This window comes from Macaca fascicularis, chromosome 15 (genome assembly GCF_037993035.2).
Source record: "Macaca fascicularis isolate 582-1 chromosome 15, T2T-MFA8v1.1".
Taxonomy (NCBI): domain Eukaryota; kingdom Metazoa; phylum Chordata; class Mammalia; order Primates; family Cercopithecidae; genus Macaca; species Macaca fascicularis.
In genome coordinates this window covers 60,508,964-60,522,813 of record NC_088389.1, presented here as the reverse complement: position 1 = coordinate 60,522,813, position 13,850 = coordinate 60,508,964, and the positions used below count along the sequence as shown (strand labels likewise).

The following is a 13,850-nucleotide window of genomic DNA, read 5'->3' as shown; positions in this document are numbered from 1 at the left end:
ACCAAAAAAGTAAGGGAGAGGACAATCAAACTCAAATCTTACTCAAATGTGCATGCCACCTGTGTCCACAGAGAGCTAGGAGTTCCTACAATCATGTGTGCTATGGATTTACCTGGTAGTCTGGTGAAGCCTATAGATCCTGGCCTAGAAAAACTTTTTTGAGACAGGGTCTTGCTGTTTCGCCCAGGCTGGAGTACAGTGGCGTGATTTAAACTCACTGCAACTTCAACCACCTTGGCTCAAGCAATCCTCCTGCCTCAACCTCCTGAGTATCTGGTACACACCACCATGCTCAGCTAATTTAAAAAAGTTTTTGTAAAGACATAGTGAGCTATGTTGCCCAGGCTGGTCTCAAACTCCAGGGCTCAAGCGATCCTCCCACCTTGGCCTCCGGAAGTGCTGGGATTACAGGCATGAGCCTCTGTGCCAGACCAAGAAAAATATTTTTAAATGCATAAACATGTGAGATCACAAAGGAAACCAACTATACAGAAATACAAAATATCAAAGTATTTTTCAAAGTCTGTGATATAATAAGACGTGCCATTTATTAACATATTATATATCAACTGTTAGTGGTGGGCCTAATAACTATTTTCATATTGAAGCAGTGATGAGTATAAATACTATTTTGAGGTATCTGAGGCAACTGGAACATGATATGAAAGTACTGTAAATCCTACTGAAGACAAAGTCACAGGTACATTAATACAACTGGTTTTGTTGCCTACATTCATAACTGAAGGAAATACTTCATTTTAGTGAGGTGTTATTGAAAACAAAGATAAAATTATTTTCCCATCCAAATTCGCAGAACCCCTGAAATCTACATGTACCAGTTCCAGGTTAAGAGCCCTGAATTAGCCCAGTAGTCCAACTCTTGACAGGTAGACAGGCAGGCAGGCAGGGCAGGTGAGATGATCCCCATGTTAATAGGCTTGTCCAGCTAGGAATGGTGAAGCCAGAATCCCAACCCAGGTCTCCTGACTCCTGGGCTAGGGTTCTCTCAGCTGCACTGCTGGGAAGATGGTGGCACAATGTACTTATTTTCCCTGCTTATTCAGTGCTCAGTAATGAGCACTGGCCTGTCTTCTCTGTGTCATTTTTCTAGAATGGTGAACTGACAATGTGCTTCATTTCAGTTTGGGCTCGGAGCCCATGCTGACCTACCTGACACCACATCACTGTTGTAGGACAGAGCATAGCGTTCATCAAAAACAAACAACTTCCCTTTGTAAAAGCCATCAGGAAACTCTTCCAAGTACTTGTGGATGCCACCCTTGAGCTGGAACACCGCCTTGCACACTCCCTAGGTGTGGAAAAACAACAGGAAATCTGAAGAGCCAGCAGAGAGACCTGTTAAGATGCTCCACGGAAGAGCGGCGCATGGCGAGGAGCACTGACATGGAGGACTCATGGCCGCTGCTATCAGTTAGGGGCTCCTGGCTCCCACTGCGGTACACTAAGGAATTGCTGACCAAGGGGTCAAGGCACCAACTGGCTAGATCTTGCCTCCTAGTGGGATGGGTGATGAAAGTAGGCAGGGCCTTCACCCTCTAGATCCTGGGAAGCCCAACTATTTTTGCTGCCCCCTAAATATAGGAAGACACCTGTTGGGACATGTAATGTTACTGAATTTGCTCTTCTCAGGATCAAGCAAAAGGATTAGGAAAAGGGAGATGTTAACTAATCTCTCCCTTTTACATTTGATGAGTCTCTAAGACTGTTAAGTGTTTTTCATATCTTGAGATTAAAGATCCTCAGATTCTGTACTTATGAACTCCATGCAAGAGCCATACGAGGGGTGAAGGCATGCTTTGGCTGCTGGGGGTGGGGAGTACTGCGGGCAGCAGATAGCTCCACAGAGGCTGCTGGTGGAGCTGTCTCCTTCACCACCATGCCCACAGTGCCCCGGGGTGGTGGCTCACCTTGGCTTTGAGGTAGGCTGAACCCCGCTCACAGCGGATGCCCCCGGTGCAGTACATCAGCACTCTCTTCTCTCTGAAAAGTTCTAGGTTTTTGTCAACATAGCTAGGGAAGTAACTGAATTTCCTGATGTCTGGGGCTAAGCAGCCTTGGAATCGTCCCTGTAACATAGGAGCAACAAAAGGAAAATTATCACAAAAACATACCTGGTAGGAACAAAGGTTCTTTTTGTACCCAACAAACCCTACCTTAGCAAAGAAGCCCCTGCCAGTTGCTAGTCTCATCCCCACTCTGACCTTTCAACTTCAAGATCTGAACTTGAAACCGAGGCTGGTGGCTGTGGGTCACCTTCCTAGGGTCCTCAGGGGAACTGGAGAGGCTGCCGAAAGGCAACTTTGCAAGATCCTTGATACATGCCAAAGGCAGGCTCATGGGAGTCACTAAGTATGTTATGTGCCTAGATGTCTTTAATTCATATTTTCTTAGACTCTCTCACCAGATTCTGAGTTTTAGGACTTGGGTTTTCTCTGAAGCTGCTAGTACTGGCAGGAGATCCATGTGGCCACAGGTGGGCACACACAAGGTCCCCTTGGGAAATATACCATACTGTGGGAATGGGGAGATCTACCAATTTAGAGAACTCAATTCTGGCTTTTACTTACTATTTTGCTTTCATAGAAGTTTCTGCAATCAAGAAGGATAGTATCACTTTGTTCTTGATTTGCCTGAGATAAAAACTTTTCTACTTCTTTATGAAATTCACTTGGGGATAAATGGATTCCTAAAATCAAACCAAAAAAATTATGTTAAAACAAAGACAAAAAAAACAAAAAACCCAAAACCCAATCACAACTCACCCAACCTGACTTACATGTTGCTTTGTTTCTTTCCACCCAAACCTCTTCCCTTCATAATTACAACTGTCTGAAAAGAACACTACTTGATGATCGTGATGAAATAATTTAGTAATTCCAGTAATTCCAGGTATCCTCAATTTCCCTCCTCCTAAAATGAAGGCGATGAAGACCTGGTAGTTTAGAAATAACTAGTCAAAGAATTTTGCATCCTCTTAATTGGCCTAATCCTAGTGATAAAAACCAGGCAACTGGGATCTAAATTGCCATGTGAATTTGCTGGTCCATTGTATGGTCACTAATAGGTAAGGAAATGGCCACTGCTCTATTGTCACTGTACATGGAGGAGCTGGGCATGTATGTGGCTGACTACAGGCTTTGTAAACTGTTCTATATCAAGGTCGAACCCACGTTGAAGGCTAAGAACCCTGGCAGAGGCAGGTGTGAGCAAAAAGTTATGGAATAAATTTGGAATAGATACATTTTTAATGCAAAGGGGCAAGAAGAATGTGTCTAAGTGTGTGTGCATAAGTAAAAGAGAAAAGGGCAAGACGGATGGACAACAGAAATGACATATGAGAAAAAAAGTAAAATAGAGAAAAAGACAAGAAAGCTAGAAGATGGATAAGTATTAAAATACAAAGAGAAGCCTGGGGAACATAGCGAGACTCTGTCTCTATAAAAAAAATTGAAAAAAATCAGCTGGCCATGGTAGTGTGTGCCTATAGTCTCAGCCACTTTGGAGGCTGATGCAGGAGGATCCCTTGAGCCCAAGAGATCCAGGCCTCAGTGAGCTATGATCACACCACTGTACTCCAGCCTGGGCAATAGAGCAAGACCCTGTCTCAAAAATATATATATACAAAGGGACTAATAGGAGAGAACCTCAGTCTCCTGGGGCTCTTTGCCTTGTAACTCTCTAGGACAGAAATACTCCCCTATCTTTGGGGGTCCAGACATCTCAGTAGATTGTGAGGAACTTTTGGTGAATCTGCATTATGAGGTAGCCATGCCTCATGGGCAGGGGCTCTGGTGACTCAGTTACCCACCATTCATTATAAAGCTTTACAGTACCAAAGGAGCCTCATTCCCCTCAGAGCAGAACCCCAACAACCAACGAAACTGCTCCACACCAAGGAGAGATGAGGGCCCACAGCCAGGCCAAGGAATCTGGATTGCTACCTGCCTTACGGTTGTAGAGAGAATGTAGTAAGGCCAGATTCTATATAAGGTATTGTTATATAATTACATGGATACAAAAAGAATGGGGGGAAAAGGGAGATTCAAACATGGGACGTAGGCCAGACATGGTGGCTCACACCTGTAATCCTAATGCTTTGGGAGGCTGAGGCTGGCGGATCCCCTGAGGTCAGGAGTTCAAGACCAGCCTGGCTAACATGGTGAAACATGGTCTCTATTAAAAATACAAAAATTAGCCAGGTGTGGTGGCATATGCCTGTAGTTCCCAGCTACTCAGTAGGCTGAAGCAGGAGAACTACATGAAACTGGGAGGCAGAGGTTGCAGTGAGCATTCCAGCCTGGGCGTCAGAGTGAGACTCCATCTCAAAAAAAGGCCAGGCATGGGCGAGGTGGCTCTTGCCTATAATCCCAGCACTTTGGGAAGCTAAAGCAGGCGAATCACTTGAGGTCAGGAGTTGGAGATCAAACTCGCCAACATGGTGAAACTCTGTCTACTAAAAATACAAAAAAAAATTAGCTGGGCGTGGTGGCACATGCCTGTAGTCCCAGCTACTCGGGAGGCTGAGGCAGGAGAATCACTTGAACCTGAAAGGCAGAGGATGCAGTGAGCTAAGATTGTGCCACTGCACCCCAGCCTGGGCAACAGAGTGAGTGAGACTCCATCTCAAACAAACAAACACGGGACGAAAAGCAGGGAAATCTGCTAAGACTCCTACCTGCAGGGAGCTGCAGGAAACCAAACCTGTTCCCTGCTTATGCTAGGATTGCAGTTGCTCTACTGGCCCTGAGAAGGATTGTTGGGACAGTGACCAGCATGGATGTGTTTAAAAGAGGTCCCTTTACCAGGTGTGGTGGCTCATGCCTGTAATCCCAGCACTTTGTGAGGCTGAGGTGGGCAGATCACTTGAGGTCAGGAGTTTGAGACCAGCCTGGCCAGTGTGGCGACACCCCATCTCTACTAAAAATACAAAAATTAGCTGGGGGTGGTGGTGTGCACTTGTAATCCCGGCTACTTGGGAAGCTGAGGCAGGAGAATTACTTGAACCCGGAGGGGAAAAGGTTACAGTGAGCTGAAATAATGCCACTGCACTCTAGCCTGGGCAACAGAGCAAGACTGTCTCAAGAAAAAAAAAAAAAAAAAAAAAGAGGTCCCTTTAAATAACTTCCTTCAAGTGAAAACACGACAGCACTGCCTAGAGCCCACTCTGCCTGCAGTGTCCTGCAGTGCCTAGGAAAAGTTGTAGTCACGCTGCCTCCTGCTAAGATGGGAACAGTAAGCAGACAACAGCTCTTTCTGGCCCTCATCCCCCCATGCATGAGTCTCTTTCCCAGATGCCTGTATCCATTTCCCCCTGGCTTCACTCTCAGACTTCTTTCAAATCTTTACATATTAAAAATGAACACCATGGAGTCAACCAGACCTTTGTGCTTCCTGATCAAAGAAGACAACAGTGCTTATGTAGTCTTGGTGGCAGGAGAAAAAGAAATCAAATCGGAATCTGATCAAGTCTCTAGTCCTGAGTTGTCAATACAGTAGCCACTAGCCACATGTGACTGGCAAGTACTTGTGCTATACGGGTGACATACATACTGGATCTCAAGGACTTAGCATGAACAAAAAGCAAACTAATAATTTTTTCTATTGATTACATATTGAAATAATATTTTGATATATTGCATTAAGAAAACCATATTATTTAAATTAATCTCATCTAGTTTTTACTTTTAAAGATGTGGTTACTAGAAAATGTAAAATTATGTAGCTCACATTATATTTCTATTAGCGCTACTCTAAATCTAATGATCAACTTACAGGAAATAAAAAGGACAGAGAAATATACCTTGGAGATACAACTAGTATTGTCCAGATTATGGGAAACTCTAAAGGTCAAATGACCCAGTTCCTTCAAAAATAAACTGCAAGGGGAGGAAAAAAAACGGAAATAAATCTATAGGTTGAAAGACACTTAAAGAGACATACTGATGAATCACAATCAATGACTCTTATTTAAATCTAACAGAAATGAAGCTTAAAAAGTATGAGACAACTGGGAATTGAGAGACTAAACCAACTAGATATTTGATAACATGTTAAGGAATCAGTTAAAATGTTTTAAGATGTGATATCGTTTTACATCTTTTAAAACACATTTTTATCTTTTAGAGATATCTACTAAAAATATTTATAAATGAAATGGCCTGACATTGGAGTTGCCTTCAAAATAATCCAAGATGGGAGAAGGGATGGGGTATAGGTGAGGGCTGGCCATGAATCAGTTAACTGCTAAAGCTGCATGATAGGTACATGGAACGTCACTATACTATTTTCTCTACTTTTTTAATGTTTAAAATTTTTCATGGCAAAAAGTACAATAAAACTCCAAAACACCTGCCAAACAAATGTCTTTCAACCATTTACCATGGAGAAGATGGGGAAAGAACATTCTAGAGCACAGTGAAAACTGCTTTGGTGTTGAAAACAACTTGCTTCCTGTGGCAAAAGGCCTGCGTGCTCTATTCTGCTGATGAACTGTTTACAAGTAATAATTACACTCTTCCCAAACTGCTTGCTGTCTTTGGAAAGAGAAAACAACTACTTGCTGAACCATCACCAAGAAGAATAAGATAGATCACTCTAAGAGGTGAGTCTTCAATTACCACAGCACCACAGAGAAACAGTGTAAGCACTGGACGCAGCCAAGTGTTAGCCACCCCACAGCTGCTTTAGAGAGGACTCATGACTGCTGCTGATCACGGTGCCCAGCTTTCTTATTTGTCTATCAAGTTTTGTCCATCAAGTTGTGTCCCTGGGAATTAAAGCACAATCTTCTAAAAGCAAGCATACCAGGCTTCTTGTAGGAGATCTTTTTGGGGCTGATCCCCATGGGCACGATTTCTTCAAATACACCAACACGCAATTCTGGAAAACAGTGAGCTCCTCCTTTGCTGGTCTAGCCAATGAGAAACAAAACAGAATACAGTCTTGCTGTCCCATCTCCAGGTATAAGACAAGTGCCAATATAAGAATGATGGTCTGTTTTGTAATAACGATAGTTGAAGTCTTAAAAAACCTCTAGTTAGGGCCCAGAATGTTCCAGATAATTCAACACTGATAAATACTTATTGCATACCTGCCATATGCAGGAACGTTAAGCTGAAAAGGTGTTTCTTTAGGTACAAGCATTTAATTATAAAACTGCAACACTGCTGAGCAATTCTAACATGTGATTATGCCCAGTTTTCATTCTTTTCCTATCACTGCCAGCGTGAATGCTAGCAAGGCATTTCCCATCACCTTATCACTTATTATGACAAAGTATAAAGTCACTCAAACAAAGCAGCCCACCTGTGAGAGCAACAACTTTAGTCCCCCATGTGGTGTGAAGTGTTAATCTTACAATTCCAGATTTACTAAAAACACAGTGATCTGCTGACCAGGCTGGTGGTCTCTCAAGTGAGTGAATATGTCCAAGATTTGTAGTCCCAGACTGCATGAGCTGTAACATCCTTATTTTATAAGAAGGGATACTGAGGTCTAGAGCACTAGCTGGTCCAAGATCACATGGAAACTCAATGGAAGTATGGGGACGAGCATGCTCCTTCTATCGTACTGTCTTGTAACCTAAAGGGAAAAGCGCATTTAAAGGGGAAAGGGGGCCAGGTGCGGTATCTCACATCCATAATCTCAGCACTATGGGAGGCTGATGTGGGCGGACTGCTTGAACCCAAGAGTTCCAGACCAGCCTGGGCAACATAGTGAGACCCCGTCTCTCCAAAAAGTTAGCCAGACATGGTGGTGCATGCCTATGGTCCTAGCTACATGGGAGGATCACCTGAGCCTGGGGAGGTCGAGGCTGCAGTGAGCCATGATCATGCCACTGCACTCCAGCCTAGGTGACAGGGCAAGACCCTGTCAAAAAACAAAACAAAACAAAAAAACTCCCCAAGCCCCAAAAAATAAAGGGGAAAGGATACTTACTTGGCACTGCTTATTTCTCTACTTTGAACTCTTCTTCAATAACATGCACAGAGGCAGAAACAGATGGCTCTAGATCCATTTAATTTTCATTTTCTCTTACCTTAAAATCATCTTTACACAGGTCATCCTTAAACAATGGGAAGGAAAGCATGACTTCCACATAGAGTCTGGTAGCCAATCTGCTTCCACCAACTGTCCCATTGATTCCTTCTGTAGCAATTCGAATCTGAGACACAAGATGGTGAGAAAGAGAACAGACTGTTCTTAGTTTGGTTATCTTTCCAGGGAAGAACAACAGGCTCATGTGTGTCAATGAGTTTAACAGGAAAAGCAGACGCTGCTGAGGATACCAAAGTGTTACTGGACAAAAGATATCTGTGTTTTTCTTTTTTAAACTTTTAAGTCCGGGGTACAAGTGCAGGTTTGCTCTGTAGTAAAACTGTGTCAGGGGGGTTTGGTGTGCAGATTATTTCACCACCCAGGTATTAAGCTTAGTACCCCTTAGTTATGTTTCCTGATCTTCTCCCTCCTCCCACCCTCCACCCTCCAAAAGGCCCCAGTGTTTGTTGTTCCCCTCTATGTGTCCATATGTTTTCATCTTTTAACTCCCACTTATAAGTGAAAATATGAGCCGGGCACGGTGGCTCAAGCCTGTAATCCCAGCACTTTGGGAGGCCGAGACGGGCGGATCACGAGGTCAGAAGATCGAGACCATCCTGGCTAACATGGTGAAACCCCGTTTCTACCAAAAAGTACAAAAAACTAGCCGGGCGAGGTGGCGGGCACCTGTAGTCCCAGCTACTCGGGAGGCTGAGGCAGGAGAATGGCATAAATCCAGGAGGCGGAGCTTGCAGTGAGCTGAGATCCAGCCACTGCACTCCAGCCTGGGCGACAGAGTGAGACTCCGTAAGTGAAAATACATAGTATTTGGTTTTCTCTTCCTGCATTAGTTTGCTAAGGATAATGGCTTCCAGCTCCATCCATGTCCCTGGAAAGGACATGATCTTGTTCTTTTTTATAGCTGCATAGTATTCCCACATTTTCTTTATCCAGTACCACATTTTCTTTATCCAGTACCACATTTTCTTTATCCAGTTTATCACTGATGGACATTTAGGGTGATTCCATGTCTTTGCTACTGCAAACACTGATGCAATGAACATATGCATACATGTGTCTTTATAACAGAACAATTTATATTCCTTTGGGTACATACCCAGTAATGTGATTGCTGAATCGAATGGTATTTCTGTCTTTAGGTCTTTGAGGAATTACCACACTGTCTTCCACAATGGTTGAGCTAATTTACACTCCCACCTATAGTGTATAAGCATTCCTTTTTCTCTACAATCTCACCAGCATGTTATTTTTTCACTTTTTAATAATAGCCATTCTGACTGGTGCGAGATGGATACCTGTTTGTTTGTTTGTTTGTTTGTTTGTTTTTGAGACAGAGTCTCGCTCTGTTGCCCAGGCTGGAGTGCAGTGGCGCGATCTCGGCTCACTGCAAGCTCCGCCTCCTGGGTTCACGCCATTCTCCTGCCTGGCCAACATGGTGAAACACCGTCTCTATTAAAAATACAAAAATTTTTAGTAGAGTAGCTGGGACTACAGGCGCCCACCACCACGCCTGGCTAATTTTTTTGTCTTTTTTAGTAGAGACGGGGTTTCACTGTGTTAGTCAGGATGGTCTTGATCTCCTGACCTTGTGATCCACCCACCTCGGCCTCCCAAAGTGCTAGGATTACAGGCGTGAGCCACCGCGCCCGGCCACCTGTTGTTTTTTAAGACAGAGTTGTGCTCTGTTGCCCAGGCTGGAGTGCAGTGGCACAATCTTGGCTCACTGCAGCCTCCACGTCCTGGGTTCAAGTGATTCTCCTACCTCAGCCTCCTGAGTAGCTGGGATTACAGGCATGCATCACCAAGCCCATTTAATTTTTATATTTTTAGTACAGACAGGGCTTCGCCATGTTGGCCAGGCTGGTCTCGAACTCCTGGCCTCAAGTTATCTACCCGCCTTGGCCTCCCAAAGTGCCAAAGTGCTGGGATTATAGGCACAAGCCACCGTGCCCAGCTGGATACCTGTATTTTTCTAAAATGGCATAGCCTACAGTTCCGATGAGGTATTCTGTTTCATACGTGCTGAACACGAGAATGTGAATAAAACTCCTGGAAAGCCCCATTTGCTATGGAGCTACAATGGTCCAACAGCCAAAAAAGTGAATTCTGAGCTTAATCTAAATCCAAGTAGCTCAACAGAGTCCTCCACAGAGGTCAGCAGATCTAGGATCAAGATTAAGCTCTGCCACTCACTTGCATGTAGCTATGAGAAAGTTAATTGACTTCTCTGAACCTTAATTTCTTTATATGAATAAAATGAGAACTAAAGAGCACCAGAAATTAAAAGAATTGCTGAGGGGACACTACCAAAATCCTAAAGCACAGAGCACATCTGAGGGCAGAGGGCATACATCAGCATGTATCTCTGCATGGTGTTTGGAGGACAGCCCACCACTGCAAACCCATCCACTGGAATATAAGTTCCACATGGGTTTGTGTCTGTTTTGCTCACCGGCATATCCCCTAGAACAGTGCCCGCCACATAGTAGGCACTCAATACATATTTGTTGAATAAATGACTGTGCATCCATATTTGGGGCTCTTTGGCATCTCAAGCCCCATATTCTCTTTGAAATGCTCCCCTGGTTAGGGGACATTAGAGCCTGGGGTAAGGCCCCAGCCTTAAGGGGCACTGCTCTGGAGGCCCTGTAGAGTTGGTTGTTTTCACACTACAAAATCCTGTGGATGAGTTTAAAGATGGATCATCTCTAAAGGGAACTGAGCTCTCTAAAGAAAAGTGCTAGCAAGCGCAGCACATGTGGTATCATGGCACCGTCTGGAAATAGAGATGATTTAACTCAAGGTCCTATATTGTTCTAGTCATATAATACTGATATCTACCCGTACTTGGTAATTTGAAAATTTTTAATGGCTGCCCTTTTTTAGGGTCCAGAGAAGACACAAGTTGATGCCTCACTTGATCAATTCTTTAAGGTATGGATATAAAACAAGATTCATGGCACAAGCCAATGCCAACTCATTGGTAGTCATATATAATTTTAAACTTTGAAAGTTAACATAAAAGACACAAACATATGCATGTGTGTAATGTAATCAGAGAATATTTTAGGAAAATAAAAGCCACTGATAACCCTACATGCCTAGACGATCCTTACTAACATTTTGGTATACATAACCTTCCATGTTTATACATGCACTTCTGGTTTTGTCATGAACATGCATTCATTCCTTCATTCTATCTTCTCCAAATATCCACTGAGGGTCTACTACATGCTAAGCTCTGTTCCAGCACTGAGAATACATCAATTAATTAAGACCGAAGTTCCTCTCCTCATGAAGCTTATGAATGAAGATTATACTTTCAGATACTAATCAATTCTTTGAAAAGCAGAAAGGGATAAAACGTGATGAGATCTGGAGAGGACTACTTCAGACTGGAGCTCTAAGGAGACAATAGGTGAGGCGAGATCTGAAGTGGGGTATGCGCCATGTAAAGGTGCAGGGGAAGAGCACTCTAGAGAGGAAGGAAACAGCAAATGTCAATACCCTGAGCTGGTAAATGATCCTGGCAGGTTCTAGAAAATTAAGAAGCAACTTGGAATCACACCTCTATGTACAGTACTGTAAAATGTTTTCCAGAGTTCCATGACAAAGATTCCAGATCACATCCAGACTCCTTGAGAAACAGTGCTGCGGTCTAGTAAAGCCAGTTCCGGGCATGGGAGAGGGAAGCAGGAAGCCTGCTGGTACACATCTCTGCTACACAAGCTACTGTCCCCACTACGAACTTATAGTGGACTACATAGAAAAATAGAGCCCAATCAGTGTAAGAGTTAGAAAACCCACTCCAAAATGGTTTCTGACTACAGCAGGTAAGATGAAGTATGTACATCTAAGCACCTCTCTTTGGGTAGGCTAGTAGATTCTTTTCTAATTTATTTTAATCTCAGAACCCAAAGAAAAGACAAGTACATCTGCTCCCTACATAGCTAGGGCAGAGCATGCTCTAAACTCATGCACTAGACTTTGAACCCCCAGGATTCTCTAACAGAAATCCTTCAAAGCTCCTTAGTGAGGAAGGCCTTACATGAAAGAAATTGAGAACAATTAGCATTTATTCAGCACTTGCTATGAGACAGAAGCATTACATTATAATCCTGAAAGGCAGATATCATAATCCCCATTTTACAGAAAAGGAAACAAAAGCTCAGAGAAATCAATTAACTTGCCCAAAGGTACAGTTGATAGCTGGTAAATCTGGGATTCAAAACCAGATCTTACTGACTCCCAATCTTACCACTTTTCCTTTCTAAAGCCTTCAATGTATCCCTTCAAATTTTTTGAGGCAGTAAGGAATACACAGCAATAGGGTAGAGGCTTTTCTCCCATAATTCCACAACTGTCAAGTTCTTCTCTTTCCCTACTTAGGCACCGATATTTTGCCAAATCTCCAAACACAAAACTCTCATTAAACGGGCATGTATCCTTGACACCTAGGAATTTGTATCCAAGATCTAGGCAAGTACTGCCACCTTATGGGTAAGATCCTTCATTGCTAATTTAGCACTTGGGTTGGGCCAAGAATAATAATCTGCCTCCAAACCAAGAGGTTGTTTTCATACTTTGTACATTCAGGTTTACTGTGAGAGTATCCCTCTTTCAGGGTGTGGAAGTTTTCTGAATAGGAATGGTGATGAATGTATTCATTCTACAAATAAATATTATTTACTTATTTACACCAGGAATTGTACTAGGAATTAGGGATACAGTGGTTGAAAAAAATATAGCTTTTCGCTTTAGGAGCTTACAGACTATGGGAGGTCACAGATATTAAAATAAAAGTTACAAATGGACAAATACTATGAAAAATAACTACAAGATGCCATGAGAGAGTGCACTGGGAAAAATGAATTTCGATTGACAGGAAAGGTCTCTTTGAGGAAGTGTCATGAAAATTGAGAACTAAGCTTGAGTAAAAGCCAGACTGAGGAACAGAGTGAGTGTAAGAGAGCTCCCGGAAGATAGTTTGCTTGTAAAAAGGCCCAAGGACAGAAAAGAACTCGGTGGGTTGCAAAACACTGAAAGACCATGTTGCTGGAGTATAATGAGCAAAGAACAGTATCAGATGAGAGGAAAAGGTAAGAAGGGGCCAACTCATGCAGGAACCTAAGGGCATTTTTAAGGCACTGGTTTTCCTCCACATGAACTGGAAGTGGCAGCCACTGAAAGAGTTTGAGGAAGGAGTGATATGATTTTATTTACCTTTTAGGATCATTATTGTTGTGTGGAGAATGGATTAAGTGGCAGGCAGGGATGGCAAGTAATTTGAAAGCTACTGCATGGACTGGGTAAGAGAGGGTGGTGGTTTCGTCTAAAGTGATGAGTGTGGAAGAGAGAAGGGAATGGAATTAAGGAATATTTGAAGAGGTAGAAATGGCAGGACTTGGTGATGAACTGAATGAGGTAAATGAAAACATTATCTATTAGAAAACATGGATGTGAAAAATATCACTGATTGATCAATTCAGACCTGGGCCATATGTTGGGAAAGACGAAACAAAGCAGCACAGTGTCACAACCAAAGGGGGTTTCAGGGGAAAACTAGTTCACTTCCCTTTGATTTAAATTTTGAAAATCATATAAAAGACATAGACATATGCATATGTGTAATGTTATCAGAGAATATTTTAGGAAGATAAAAACCATCGATAATCCTACATGCCTAGATGATCCTTACTAACATTTTGGTACACGCAACCTTCCATGCTTATACATGCACTTCTGGTTTTGTCATGAACATGCATTCATTC

General features: G+C 42.9%; 1 protein-coding gene across 6 annotated transcripts in view; it reads right to left on the bottom strand.

Moving 5' to 3' along the window:
- TSTD2 (thiosulfate sulfurtransferase like domain containing 2) overlaps nt 1-13,850 on the bottom strand; it is a 33,481-nt gene that overhangs the window by 3,461 nt on the left and 16,170 nt on the right. For all 6 annotated transcript variants that reach the window (XM_005581239.4, XM_074017026.1, XM_074017024.1 and 3 more), the window contains 5 exons: nt 8,060-8,185; nt 6,826-6,931; nt 2,589-2,707; nt 1,929-2,087; nt 1,171-1,309 (listed from right to left, as the gene is read on the bottom strand). In XM_005581239.4, the coding sequence (XP_005581296.2) occupies nt 1,171-1,309; nt 1,929-2,087; nt 2,589-2,707; nt 6,826-6,931; nt 8,060-8,185 (649 nt within the window). The remainder of the gene's footprint in view (nt 1-1,170; nt 1,310-1,928; nt 2,088-2,588; nt 2,708-6,825; nt 6,932-8,059; nt 8,186-13,850) is intronic.